The sequence below is a fragment of the Archocentrus centrarchus genome, chromosome 2 (genome assembly GCF_007364275.1).
Source record: "Archocentrus centrarchus isolate MPI-CPG fArcCen1 chromosome 2, fArcCen1, whole genome shotgun sequence".
In the NCBI taxonomy this organism is placed as follows: domain Eukaryota; kingdom Metazoa; phylum Chordata; class Actinopteri; order Cichliformes; family Cichlidae; genus Archocentrus; species Archocentrus centrarchus.
Window position 1 is genome coordinate 26853062 of NC_044347.1, and position 15079 is coordinate 26868140.

The 15079-nt window shown below is 47.2% G+C and overlaps 1 protein-coding gene across 6 annotated transcripts in view; it reads left to right on the forward strand.

Annotated features, from left to right (window-relative positions):
- Positions 1–15079, forward strand: part of LOC115795504 (vang-like protein 1) — a 65483-nt gene that overhangs the window by 39062 nt on the left and 11342 nt on the right. For 4 of the 6 annotated variants that reach the window (XM_030751465.1, XM_030751473.1, XM_030751499.1 and 1 more), the window contains 2 exons: positions 9123–9554; positions 10075–10250. In XM_030751465.1, coding sequence (XP_030607325.1) covers positions 9123–9554; positions 10075–10250 — 608 coding nt within the window. Of the gene's footprint in view, positions 1–6252; positions 6591–9122; positions 9555–10074; positions 10251–15079 lie in introns of those variants that run through there. The other 2 variants (XM_030751486.1, XM_030751491.1) reach the window with 2 other exon arrangements.

Below are 15079 nucleotides of genomic sequence, written 5' to 3' on the forward strand. Positions count from 1 at the left end.
TCTCCACGCAGCCAGATCTCCCTAGCTCTCGGTCTGTTTCCACGCAGCCAGATCTCCCTAGCTCTCGGTCTGTCTCCACGCAGCCAGATCTCCCTAGCTCTCGGTCTGTCTCCACGCAGCCAGATCTCCCTAGCTCTCGGTCTGTCTCCACGCAGCCAGATCTCCCTAGCTCTCGGTCTGTCTCCACGCAGCCAGATCTCCCTAGCTCTCGGTCTGTCTCCACGCAGCCAGATCTCCCTAGCTCTCGGTCTGTCTCCACGCAGCCAGATCTCCCTAGCTCTCGGTCTGTCTCCACGCAGCCAGATCTCCCTAGCTCTCGGTCTGTTTCCACGCAGCCAGATCTCCCTAGCTCTCGGTCTGTTTCCACGCAGCCAGATCTCCCTAGCTCTCGGTCTGTTTCCACGCAGCCAGATCTCCCTAGCTCTCGGTCTGTTTCCACGCAGCCAGATCTCCCTAGCTCTCGGTCTGTTTCCACGCAGCCAGATCTCCCTAGCTCTCGGTCTGTTTCCACGCAGCCAGATCTCCCTAGCTCACAGCCCGCTCTCTCTGGCTCCCGGCCTGCTTCCACGCAGCCAGTCGTCTCCCGGCCTGCTTCCACGCAGCCAGTCGTCTCCCGGCCTGCTTCCACGCAGCCAGTCGTCTCCCGGCCTGCTTCCACGCAGCCAGTCGTCTCCCGGCCTGCTTCCACGCAGCCAGTCGTCTCCCGGCCTGCTTCCACGCAGCCAGTCGTCTCCCGGCCTGCTTCCACGCAGCCAGTCGTCTCCCGGCCTGCTTCCACGCAGCCAGTCGTCTCCCGGCCTGCTTCCACGCAGCCAGTCGTCTCCCGGCCTGCTTCCACGCAGCCAGTCGTCTCCCGGCCTGCTTCCACGCAGCCAGTCGTCTCCCGGCCTGCTTCCACGCAGCCAGTCGTCTCCCGGCCTGCTTCCACGCAGTCCCCTGCACCTCTGCTATTCCTCGAGCAGCCCCTGCTGCTCAATAAAGCAGCAGTGTGCCCTGTTCCGCGGTCCCAGCCTACGCATCCGGTGCCTCACTATGTAGGCCCCGTTCAGCCCATGGGCTCAGCTCACTCCAAGCCGATGGGGGTCTCCGCTCAGTCCGAGCACTCCGCGCCAGAGGGCCCCGCTCAGTCCGAGCCGATGGGGGTCTCCGCTCAGTCCGAGCGCTCCACGCCAGAGGGTCCCGCTCAGTCCGAGCGCTCCGCGCCAGAGGGTCCCGCTCAGTCCGAGCCGATGGGGGTCTCCGCTCAGTCCGAGCGCTCCGCGCCAGAGGGTCCCGCTCAGTCCGAGCCGATGGGGGTCTCCGCTCAGTCCGAGCCAGGGGGTCCCGCTCAGTCCGAGCACTCCGCGCCAGAGGGTCCCGCTCAGTCCGAGCCGATGGGGGTCTCCGCTCAGTCCGAGCGCTCCGCGCACGAGGGTCCCGCTCAGTCCGAGCCGATGGGGGTCTCCGCTCAGTCCGAGCGCTCCGAGCCAGGGGGTCCCGCTCAGTCCGAGCCGGTGGGGGTCTCTGCTCAGTCCGAGCGCTCCACGTCACCCGAGGGTTCCCCACCAGAGCCCGGGGTCGCCCTTCTCCGCCGCCGCATGCCCCGCGGTCGGCCTCCAGTGTCTGCTCCCCGTCGCCGCCGCCGCACGCCCCGCGGTCGGCCTCCGGTGACCCCTCCTCGTCGCCGCCACCGCTGGGAGCGCGGTCGGCCTCCAGTGACTCCCCCTCGTCGTCGCCGCCGCCGCTGGGAGCGCGGTCGGCCTCCAGTGACTCCCCCTCGTCGTCGCCGCCGCCGCTGGGAGCGCGGTCGGCCTCCAGTGACTCCCCCTCGTCCTCGTCGCCGCCGCCGCTGGGAGCGCGGTCGGCCTCCAGTGACTCCCCCTCGTCCTCGTCGCCGCCGCCGCTGGGAGCGCGGTCGGCCTCCAGTGATTCCTTCTCGTCCTCGTCGCCGCCGCCGCTGGGAGCGCGGTCGGCCTCCCTCGTTGGGATTTTGCTTTGTGGGCCCTTGGCCTCTGCGGCCTCCTGAACTGTGTGTTTTTTGTTTTTGGATTTCCCACTGACTCCCCTGAACTGTGGACTGTTTTTTCCCCTGCTGTTTTTTTTTTTTTGTCTTAGCTCCTGGACTGTTCCTTGTTTCGACCCCCTGTTTTGGACTGTCTCCGGCCTTGTGCCGTCGCCTTTTGTTCTGGTCCTGTGTTTTTGTTTTGTTCACGCCCTGTGATTTCTGTTTTGCTCCCTGTCTTGGTTTTTGTTTCGGGCCCTCCCTCCTGGTCCCCCGCCTCCCGCCCTTGTCTGGTTTTGTTTTCTGGTTTTGGCCGTCGGGAGCCGGCCTTTGAGGGGGGGGTACTGTCATGTCCTGGGCCGTTGGCCCAGCGTTTTGTTAGTTTATTTCCTAGTGTTGTGATATGTCTGCGTCTCTGTCCTGAGTCTGTGCCTGTTCCCCGTGTTTAGTCAGTATGTTCCTTGGTTTGTCACTTCCTGTTTATTTTGACAGTCTGGTTTTCCTGTGCTTTGCGTTCAGCTTTGCTTCCCCTGTGTAATTAGTTTCATTTGCCTCACCTGTTGTTCCCTGCTGTTTCCTCTTGCCCTGATTACCCAGTGTGTACTTAAGCCCTCAGTTTTGTTTTGTTCTCTGTTGCGTCGTTGATGTTTTGTGCCCGCATGTTCCTGTGTTCCCTGTGCCTGCCCTTCGTCTCCCTGTGCCTCCCTTCCAAGGTTTTTGTATTTGTGTTTCCCCGTTGAAATAAATCCCCTTTTTAGTTATGTTTGCTTCTGGAGTCCTTCATGTGAGTCCTTCCTCGTCCGTTTCCTCCCCGGCCATGACAGCAAGAACCGCAGTAACTGTGGGAACTCTAAATTGTTCTGCTACTGGAAGAGGGAAAGAAAGGGACGAGGGAGAGTGATTAAAAACCAAAAGTAAAAGATGAATTCACTCGATGAAAAGAGCTCTGAGACCTGAGAGGCATTCAGCTGGTTTATTTTTTTTTAACTAGATAACTAAGTGGTGAAATGTGACTAGTTATTTTTCTATTATAGTTATAGTGATTCTTAGTTATTTTTATTTTTCCCCCAGTGGCGTGGGGGAAATTGTTAATTGCCAGTTCAGGTCAGGCAAACACATCTAGCCGTTTTGGAGCGACTCTCGCATTCATTTGTGTTTCTGATGAATCTCAGTCAAATACTGACCTCTGTGTTTGATCTCCAGCAGCTCCTGAGGATAATATGTGGCTCTTTGTCTGACTTGTGTTTACCAGTGTTTATTGGGTCTGGTTGGTGCTCTGTGGACGTGGATGGAGGGGTAAATGCAGCTTTTTAGAGCTTTGCTATGACTGCTTTAAAGGCAACCTTTGAACCAGCAGGTGAAGGTAGCTGTTAGTTAAGGTAGCCTTATTTGTATCTCGCATATACCTGAATCTGTGGCGTACTTTTTGTTAACCTAACTGACTGACGCTGTCACTTTTGGGGTGGGGAGAGGCCTCTTTGAGTCACGTTTCTGCACTCGGTTCCACTGTAAAACTAGATCGTAGTCACACTCGGTTCTGTGGACTCTCCCTCACGATTACCTGATATTTTTGTGTGTAATCCATTGAACCATACGGCAATTTGCCTCTTTTTTCATGTGCCGCTCAGCTGTCAGTCTCCCATTGTCTCACACTCCCTCCTCTATCCTGCGAATTAGCCAAAGAAACTTTAAGTGCTTTGCTTCCTTGTCCAGACAGGTTCTTGGCAGCTGTACGCGCCGTCCGCGCTTTAAACAAAGGAGGTTTTAAATGGCTGTGAAGAGCTCTTTGGGACAGCTTGTTGCTATATTTTACACACACACACACACCCACCCACCCACACACACACACACACACACCTTGCCTCCCAGGAGTAAGTAGAGTGCACTTGTTCCTGCCCTGAGTGAGGGGTTTTGTTTGCTGCCCACTTAGAGCTGAACAGAAAACAGGCTTTTAGTGAGCATTTGATTTACTGTGGGAAACAATAGCTGTTATTTATACACTGGTGGACAAAAGAAGGCAGAAAATACTCAAGTGAAAGCTTTGTAAATGCACGCTAGCTGACAAGCATGCAAGCGTGCTATATATATATATATCTATCTATCTATCTATCTATCTATATACACCTGTGTAAAATACACACAGTGTTTTCTGAGCTGTGTTATCAGGCTAGGCATTTCTTAACTATACCGCTACTTGTGTTTATGAGCGTAAAGGGAACGCGGCTCAGGGTTTAGTCTATTAGTGAGCTGGCAGGCTGCACGTCTCTGTGTACTTTTGTGAGTTGAGAGCTTACGCCAGTTATTTGAGCTCTAAAGAATTTCTGCAGGTGCAGAATATGTTGGTTTCTCCCACTTTAATAGCAGAAATGAGTTGCTGTCTCACCCAGAGCCGCTACTTTGGCAAAAAACAGCTGGAACTGTCACACAATTTTTCATCAAATACACCCCAGAGGCCTTTTGAGCGCAGCAGTTCAGTAATGCAATATGATGCATGCAAATAAGTGCCTTTGTGCAGTTCAGATCAGTCTCTTTGGGTGTGTTTAAAGCTCAGAAGCGACTGTATCGTGTTGCACTTAGTTTGCAGCCTCACCAATAAATTTCTCTTATCAAAGAAAATGCTTTGAATGCGGAGTCTGCATCTGACGCACCTGCCACGCTTCTCAGAGCGCCTCTCCTCAGCTTTTTGCTGGGTGGAATCTGGTGAAGAGGGTGATTTCCTCAAGATTTGCTGTTATGGATGCCTTAGTGCTAAATTAGTGCTGTTTTTTTTTTTTTCCCTATAATTTTCTGAGTGTAATTTTCTTGCTCTCTTTAGTCATGGTTTTATGAATGGTTCATAAATTTCCAGTCACAAAAAAATTAAAGCTTTGTGAAGATCAGCTGCCTCTCCACTCATTCCACCTAATGTACACACCTACCAACCCGCCGTCTTGAACTGCATGCAGGGTCTGTGTCGGTTGTTCTGCTCTACTGTCTGGGTGAATTTGGAGTTTTGGCACCTAAACAAGTTCTGGTGAGGGTGGCCCTACTGTGTGCTACAGATTTCCAAAGCAGAACAAGGACTACCGTTACCAGCTGCGGTCCAAGATGTTGAAATAAGAGAGTGTTTGACCACAGGATGACAGACTCACAGCTGTGACCTGCTCAGCCTGCCGGTGGAGAAGAACCTGATAGGAAGGAATGGGGCCGGCTACAGCTGAAGTTTGGGAGTACGAGCCAGAAGGTCTCTGCTTTTTGTGGATGATGTGGGCTGACAATTATGGGTGGGCGACATAACCTCAGAATTATATCACAATATTTTAAGGAAATTTGTGACAGATCGCTGACTTTGGGTTGGGAATGAGTTGCCTCAAGTTGAGGAGTTTGGAATCTGGAAGTCTGGTTCACAAGTTGTGGTAACGAGAGCATGAAGACCAACATGTCTACTTTCTTAACTTCACCTATCACTGTGGTTTGTGACCCAAGCTCACGCTGGAAGGAGTCTGCTTCTCTGCTGGCTTAGAAATGCTTTGGTCTCCTCTTGGAATAGTTGGAGGTGGTGGCTGGGAAGAGTGTGATCTGGTCATCTCAGCTTAAACTGCTGGCCCCATGACCTGGATTTAGATAGAGGTTGAATGGATGGGGTGAGGGCAGTGTCCACACATGATTTTGATTGGCTAAAAATAAAAATGTCATCTTTTTTTTCCCCCAGAGGTTTCCAGATCTCACTCTGTTCTGTTGTTTGGGACAATCAAGTTTCAGAACTCTACCATGAGTTGGTTGTTTCATTATGGCCTCACTGTTGCTATTACTATTGCTGACACAAATTTTATTTTAAAGTAGCTCAGAGCGTAATGGGTTAAGTTATATTTGCAGAGTAAATGTTTGAAGCCTGGCATCTCTTCCTCTGCTGCTGAGTAGTCTGTGAGAACACGTCACCTCAGATGTTTTCGTCATCGCAGGAATTGCTTATAAAACCTCATCTGGGTCGAATAAATCACTACAAATGGAGGACAAGAGCAGACCTGACAAGTGTTCTTGTCAGGTCGTGTGTGTATGTAGTCGTGAATGGAAGATTTGTCGGTCTCTCTGCGCAGCAATCATCTTTGGCCCTTGAACTGGCCTGACTTTGCCTGCCTCTCTGGATCAATTCCTTTCCTCTTTTAATTGGCTTTCCTGTTGTTGAACATTTCTGTCATGCTCCTGCCCTTTTCCTCCTCCCTCTTTGTTCCCCCTCTCATCTCACTGTTCCTCTCTGTTTCACCCATTTTCATAAGATGAATGAGCCTGGGCCTCCTGCAAGGCTGCTGGTACTGAACCAGATCAGCCTGTGGTGATTGGTTAATCCCATGATGAAATGTGGGTCACTGATGTCTATTTTTAGTCATGCTGGCAGAGGGAAAGCCCAGGTATAGTCAGAGGCATCCAGCATGAATACAGTCCCACATTTTGGTAGCTGTGAGCCTGCTGAGTGGAATGTGGAGGAGGTCTTGCTGAAACTTTAAAGATAAGCCTGATAATTAATGCCAATTTTATTTTTATTTTATTGCTGATTAACAATTTAACAAACTTGTCTATGAAGCCGGGAAGAAAAGTGGAAAAACATCTGTTTTTCCTTTTCCGATTGGAGGTATATGATGATCGAGTTCTTGATGGAGTCATTTACGCAGTGTGTGTGTGTGTGTGTGTGTGTGTGATTCAGGGCCTCGAAGCAAGGGCAGCGAGTGATGAGTGTATAACAGGCGTGAGGCATGAGAAGCTGTGATTCATGTTTTCCCCCGGGTGTTGTCGAAGTACGCTGTGGTTAGAGAGGCACTCTTTCTCACAGCTAATGCCTATTGATTCCCTTCCTCTCAAACACACACATACACAGCATGCTTGGCTTCAGCTAGAGCGAGGTCAGACAGGAATAAGATGCTCTATACTCCACTCAGCATGGATGAGTTGTTATATATTTCCTCATTCAGACACTGAAACTTTTAAAAATTAAAGCTCCCTTGTGTTATCGCCTGTGCTGCTGCGTGTCTGTCTCAGTGTGTCCAGGTATGATTTGTGAAGCTCCAGCTTGCCCCTCCCCTTTTAGCGGTGCTCCTGTCTCTGCTAGCACAAGGAGAAAATAATGAATTTAGCTTATTCAGATCTCAGCTGGGGATAATTGCTTCATGTGAATTAAAGGCCTGTTGCACAAGTCTCTGCGGAGAAGCTGAGGGCTCTCCAGTCCGCTTCTTTCATTATTAATGAAGTGGCTTCAACTGTTCCACAAACAATCTGCACTCCAATTGAGTGGACTGAAACTTGTTTTATTAATGGTTGTGTGCATGTTGTGTTATGGGTTTTGTACTGTGGTCTGTTAATCTCCTTTAAATCTCGAGTTAAATATTTAAAATTGATGCATAGAGGTGATCTACTCTACTAGAGTAAGCAGGTGTTTCAGTAGTGCTGTTTGCAGTTTTTAGGAATAACTGATACGGAATATAATGGAGAGCTGATTTATTCCATTACATTTAGGTTTAGTGCTCATCATATGTTTTAGTCATAATGGTTGACTGCAGACAGTGTTAAAGTACTAATGAGCACTTTGGCACATCAAAGTGTGGAAAACCACATGCTGGGGACATCTCCTACGACTAATAGTAGTACTAAAAATACACCTGGTTGCATCATTTTTAAAGCTGATCATTTATGGCTTGTACTCATTTCTATTGCAAAATACAGACTTTCATATTAAAATAAAAATATTTGAGTTGGGTCTGCCCATGATTTTCATCTGTCATCCAGTGTTCCTACTGCAGACCTAAACATTTAAAGTGGACCTTCCTTCCTTCCTTCCATACTTTCCTTATTATCTGATATGGATGTACTGTTGGAATATTGCTTATATTTAACGCGTCCAACTTTTTCTCCAATTTAGTGTAATTATAAAATTCTGAAAGAGCTGGGACTGCCTCTTTGGTTCATTTTTCTTCCTACGTTCTGCATGTGGATGCAGATCCTGTGTTATTAATATATCAGTATACAGATGAGCTTTTTTGTGGTATCAAAGATGACCTGAGCACACTGCCCGGGTCCTGCCATTGTTCTGCTTCATCTCTGCTGTTTTAACCCTGACGCCAGTGCAGTGGGACGCTCTGCTCCAGTGCATCATCTTCCTCCTCTCAGCCCCCTCAGTCTAATTGTTCACAGTGCGTCTCTTTGCGATTATTGATATGATCCCAAAAATAGGACTTTATAAATATGCATTATATTGCATATTAGGAGCAGTATTTTTGGCTGATGGGGGTAAATCTGTTGTTGAATTTTCTTGTAGCTGATGGCAGTTCATCATCTGCCCTTTTTTACTATCTGGGGCAGCACTCAGCAGCTCACATTAGAGGCTTGTTATGACTGCGGTATAAAGAGTTCTTATCTTTGTTGTTCTAGCAGCTCTGCTCTGACACTGCTGACCATCATTATCTGCGGATGCAGTCAGGCCCAGACGTCAGCGTGTAGCCCAGTTGGCAGCTTGGTCTGTTTGCTTTTTTTCCACTTCCCATTTTTAATTCCTTTCTTTCTCACATGCTTGGAAAGAATCTCTCTTTCTTTTCAGCTGATGCACATTTTAGACTACAAGACATGTTTAAGCATACGTTCATACAGCACTTTATTCTCTGCACTTTCAGCACTTTATGTTAACCAGTACACCCACAGCCAAGTTAGAATCACCAGTCAGCCCAACAGACACGAGTTTGGACTATGAGAGGAATCCGGAGCACTGGCTTTTGAGTGATCTTTGAAGACTGTGTTTCAAATCATTCCTCAACAGCAGATGTGTGTTTGGGATTTCTGTTTCAGACCAGAAACTGTGTAATGATGGACAGAACCACAGCGTATGAATTAGACTTTAATATATATCCACTCCTGTTCATAAGAGAGTGAATCTGGAACATGTAAAATGTAAAAGCTTGATTTATTACACTATGTCTGTGTGTGTGTGTGTGTGTCTGTCTCCTCAGGGGTCCCTGCTTAATGAGCGCTGAGCTGAAATAAGACACTGGAATGTTCTTTATGACAGCTGATGGGATTGAATTTGGGGTTCACTGAAGATCAAGATGTGATTGATTATGAAATAAGGGAACTGGGATGCACCAGTTGTCTGAAATCGGTTTCCTCCCTTTTTTCACAGGATGACAACTGGGGTGAGACCACCACAGCCGTCACGGGCACATCAGAGCACAGCCTCTCTCAGGAGGACATTGTTCGCATCACAAAGGACCTGGAGGATAGCGTGGGGCTCGACTGCCGCCGTTACTTCGCCCGGACCCTTGCGATAATTTTAGGCCTGCTGGTGTTCTTCACGCCGCTGGCCTTTCTGGTGCTCCCCCACATCCTCTGGCCAGAGAACCTAAAGACCTGTGGGACGGCCTGCGAGGGCCTCTTCATCTCTGTGGCCTTCAAGCTGCTCATACTGCTGCTGGCTGTCTGGGCGCTCTTCTTCAGGCCAGCGCGGGCGGGACTCCCAAGGGTCTATGTATTCCGGGCGCTGCTTGCAGTGCTGGTGCTGCTCTTTGTGATCTCCTATTGGCTCTTCTATGGAGTCAGGATACTCGAATCAAAGGTGAGCCAAAAGAGGGCGTTACATTCGTGAAATGTAATAACTTCAACTATAAGTGTGAATGAAATTTCAGGTAATGCTGCACACACAGGGAGAAACAAAGATTCTAGTAGCATAGTAGGAAATGTCTCATATACTGCAGTCACATTCATTTTTAATGCCTTCTGAAGCTCAACAAAATCATAGTCAAAACACAGATATTTGATTTCCCCAGTGTTGTGTGTTTACTCTGTGAGCCGCAATTTAAAATCCTTGTAAGTCCCTTATTGAGAATGTTTGTAGGAACACACACTGAGAGGGGCTGAAAAGCCGTCCTTTGAAATGCGGCTAAATATTTATACGCTCTACATCTAGTCTTACATGTGTATGAACTCCTGTTTTATCCCTTCAGGACTATTTTACACACATTCTTTACTTGGAAATGTGTTGGCACGTGCAGATACTTTTATTAGAAGTGTGTTTACCGCACATGTTTTTAGTGAATTGGTTACAAATGGTCCCCAAAAAACACGACTGTTCGCAGGATGACAACTACCAGGGTATCGTGCAGTACGCCGTGTCGCTTGTGGATGCTCTGCTCTTCATCCACTACCTGGCCATCGTCCTGCTGGAACTCCGGCAGCTTCAGCCGTGCTTCTCTGTGTGCATCACGCGCTCCACGGATGGCGAGACGAGGCACTACAACCTGGGGCAGCTCAGGTAAGAAGCACAGCAAATTTAAAAATGGTTTGCTATTTCTGATAAGAATCAAAAAGTCAACAACTTTGTGAGATTTAGTGACTTTGTGCTAGCAAACAGAAGAAAGAGGAGGAGATCAAGGGGAGATGAATACAGGGGAAACAGAAGAAGTACATGTGGGCGAGATGAAGGCAGAAGAAAGGACAGAAACTGGGACACCTCGAGTGAGAGAGGTGGGAAAATGAGAGGGTAATGGCTGCTTACATGCACAGAGATGGCAGGAAGGAGTTCATGTAGGAAAGTCACAGGAAAGTCAAGAAAGAGAGGAATGTGCCTAAAGGAAAAGTGTGAGGAACACATCGAGAGTGAAAGTGATTATTAAAGCAGAGACGAAAAAAACGTAGATATAAAAAGGCGCGTAGACAAAGTGGCTGATGGGGAGAGAAAATCATGCCAGGAGGAGAAAAAGGAGAGGGTGGGGAAGACTTCAGAGAGGAAACTCCTCAGAAAAGAGCTGCAGACAGAGGGCGGAGTACCTCGGAAAGACCCAGGAGACTGGAGCAAGGAGAAATCTACAGCGGGGAGTGAAAGGGAGAATAGAGAACAAGGGATTAATAGTTAATGGAAAGGTAGCGTTGATGAATGGTAGAATGTGGGAAAGGAAGAAAGAGAAGGTGTGTGTGCGCGCAGGAAAGAACAGACAAGACCAACCAGATTTTTATGGCTTTGTCGTCTCTGAGTAAAAACAGGAAGAGTCCATTTTTAGCCAAACACAGCAGCTCTCCCGTCGCTCTCTGCTATCAATACACAGCCCTCAGTCTGACATACCCTCTTGCTTTTGGGTATCTAATAAAACCTGATGGATTTATGGATAGGGCTTTTTTTTATGGCCGGATGGATGAAATACTATCCATACACCGTATCTGCTCTTACATTTTAAGGTTTATTTCTTCCTACATGTTTTGCCAGTGGGTATGTTCACATCCAGCCTCACAATATTTAAGATACGTTTGAGATCCTTTAATTCTGCAGCCAAAATCCACACAATACAGAAATAACTGCAGTAAATCCATACATCAAAATGGAGCAAATAGAATGTCTGACTTGCTTTAGCATTCATGCTTATCTGGCTCACCAATAGCCAGTTAATAACATATTTAATATTTCTGTATGTGTTATTTAAGAGGTTATTTGTCACAGGAGGCGCTATGTTGCTGTTTGGATACTTTGAGAGTTCCCCAAAGGGCACAAATATTTGATCTACCTGAATAACGATTATTTGATTTGCTAAAATTAATCAGTTTTGGCGCCATTGTTCCAAAATTACATCAAGAGGCACAGGAAACAGGTAACTAACAAAATGAGGCACTTTGCATTGAAACATGCTGTCCGTCCATCCATCCATTCATCCATCCATCCACATCCAGATCTGGGTTGTAGGCACAGCAGAGATGCCCAGACCTCCCTCTCCCTCCTCCAGCTCTTCTTCTTCCTCCAGCCAAGAGACAATCTCTCATTCTCATTCACTGCCCTCAGCTCGTGGACACGAGTGAGGGCAGGAACGTAAATTGACAGCTTTCACTCTCAGCTCGCTCTACCCCACAACAGACTGGTACAGCGTCCACATCACTGTACCAATCTAGCTGTCAATCTCAGACTCCTTCCTTCACTCACTTGTGAACAAGACAGCAAGCTACTTGCACTCTTTGGGGAAGCAACTCCTTCCAAACATGGAGTGGGCATGCCACCATTTTTCTACAGCCTCAGACTTGGAGTTAGGGCTATGTCATATCATATTGTCAGTGATAATATCAGTATAAATTTTTATGTAATCTAAAAATGTTATATTGCAATATCAATGATATAGCAACACCATGCGTTTTATGGTCCCTAATGCTCACGATGAGATAAGCCCAGACATGTCTGATAGTGAGAGCAGCATGTCAGCCTCAATGACTGTTTATTACCTAAAAACAAGCTTCAACAACCTCCACCAAAGCACAGTGGTTCTCATTTACCCCCCAATTATCTATATGGAAATACTTTTATGGTTCTGTAGCATCATACATATCATTATTGCAAATTTCCCCTACTTGGCGGTGCTAATTCTCATTCCATTCAGTTCAAACTCTGCTGCAACCCACCCCAGTGTGAGCTGGAGATCATTATTCAATGAAGCCAATAGAAACACATCATCTGCGAAAACCAGAGATGAGCTCAATGCCCTCTGCCCCTTGGCTGCACCTAGATATTATGTCCCTAAAAGTTTTAAATCAAATTGGCCAAGTCAGACTTAGTGCTGGCAACGCAAACCAAGCTCTCACTATGATTGTCCAAGGCCCAGGTAGTCCACAACAGCATCACAGAACTTGTAAAATTGTTTGCATTTTTGTATTTTTGGTGATTTAAACTATGTCAGTTTGAACATTTCTGTCAAGGCAGGGCAAACTATATATATAAAGAAAAGTAATAAATGTGGAAAAACATGAAAATGGATTTGGATTGGTAGGAACAGACCAGACAAGTTTAAGTGTGTATTGGAGTGGTGTGCACGCTGGTTGCCTTGGGGGTGTCGTCCTTTGTAAGCTGCGCCATTCATCCCGGTTCAGCCGGCAGCAGGCCCAGCCTCGCTCTGTTGTCCGTCTGTGACTGTAAACACTCAGCTAATTAGGGCTCCCTACAGACTGCAGCTCGGCATCTGGTCAGCCTGACACACACAGCCACACGCAAACAGAGACATGCCTGTATGTGCACGGCTAATTGCGCCATATACATGCGAATGACAGATTTGTGCACACGTCGCCACAAACACGAACAGCGCATCATACCCAGACACACAAGTGGGTGTTATGTTTTCTCAGCCAATCTCTCATGTATGTTCTCTATTAACTGGGGGTGGCTGCTGCTCACATTCCTGCTTTTCTGGCATCCATCCTCAGCCTTATCATAATGAGGACCCTACCCTGGGCCGTGAGGCCCTGATGGCTTGTTTCTGTCTGCCTTTGATGCCAATCTGAGGGCCAGCGGAGCCTTTTTTTTGTTCCTTTCTTCGACTGGACAAGTCGAATGTGGAGTGTTTTCCTTACAGCAGTGCTGAGAGAGGTGTGGGTTAAACGCATTCACAGCTGGGACACTTCCCAGTTTACATTCCCTAACTGGTCATTCCTGTGCATCGGATCAATGATCAATCACCTGGTTTATGATTGAACTGCAAAGCTGGAAGAAAATGCTCTTAATTTCCTCCTCTGAGTTTGCATTCTGTTTGCTCTGTCGGCCAGTTGAGTTGCTCGGTTTGAATTGCTTTGCGTCATATTTGCTCGGCTTAATAATTGATTAAACTTGGGCAGAGGCAGGGATTGACTCAGTATTTATGTAAGTTACAGCTAAACAATGGTGCGGTCTGCTGTGGCTCTGAATGCTTAATGTAAGAGAGTGCTGTCTGGGTGTTATCACGCTCCCTGCTGCCCCTTTGGCAGAATTAAGCGCTGACTCCACTCTTGCTAAATAATCAACAACCTGTGATTTATTTGTTTTTCTACAGATTATCTGTTGCCGAAATCTTTGGAATAAGCTGTAAATCCACAAGCTTTCCTAAATTTTAGAAATGGCATGTGACACTAACACCTGTTTCTATAATTAGATACAGACGTTTGTCGTATTTCTGGTCTTGAGGGTTTTTAGGGTCATTAATTCTCTGCTTGTTAGGGTCAGAATTACTCACATGTCTGTGATGGGCCTGTACGCCAAGCTTTCGTCTTTGTGTCTGTTTCCAGGACACTCCGGCTCACAGATCCTGGATAGCAGCATGCAAACAGAAATCCCGAACAAACACAGGCACGGTGCTGTCTTAGTCCCAAATTATTAGAAGTGGATATGACAGGGTGTTATTCACAGAAAATGATCAGACAGTCAATAATGATGTCATTACTTCCCAGTGATGTGTAAGTCCATTTATCTCATTTTCTTAACTGACCTGCTGTGATCACTGCACCACTGTGCCGCCGGGCAAACAAATCAGCAAAGTGAAACTGCACGAATCCTTCAATACATGGAAAGAACATTAAGCTTGTTTGATTAGGAAACTGGTGAGACCATGCTTGTTATTTTAAAGATCCTTCTTTTTTTTTGAGTAATTTTAGCTATGCACCCTTTAGTTATCACCTTACCTCAGTAAAACCGGTTCTGTTTTTAAAGGTCTCAGTGAGATTAGTGTTAATGGAAGTTCAGTTCAGTTTCATTTATACAGCACCAAATCACAATAAACAGTTGCCTCAGGGCACTTTATATCGTAAGGTAGAGCTCAAACGGTAATTACAGAGAAAACCCAACAATCAGACTACCTATAAGCAGCACTTGGCGACAGTGAGAAGGAAAAACTCCCTTTAAACAGGAAGAAACCTCCAGCAGAACCAGGCTCAGGGAGGGGCAGTCATCTGCTGCGACTGGTTGGGCTGAGGGGAGAGAGACAGGACAAAAGGCACACTGTGGAAGAGAGCCAGAGATTAATAATAACTAATGATTAAATGCAGAGTGGTGTATTAACGGAGAGAGAGTGAAAAGAGGTGAGTGAAAAATAAACACTCGGTGCATCATAGGAACCCCACAGCAGCCTAGGCCTATAGCAGCATAACTAAGAGAGGGTTAAGGGTCACCTGATCCAGCCCTAACTATAAAACATACCAAAAAGGAAAGTTTTAAGCCTAACCTTAAAAATAGAGAGGGTGTCTGTCTCCTGAATCCAGTTTTATCTGAATTTTCATCCAGGCCTTTATGTCTTTAAGACATTCCTGCAGTTTAAACTAATTGACGTCTTCATGGACAGATAAAGCAGGGTATCATCTGCATACCAG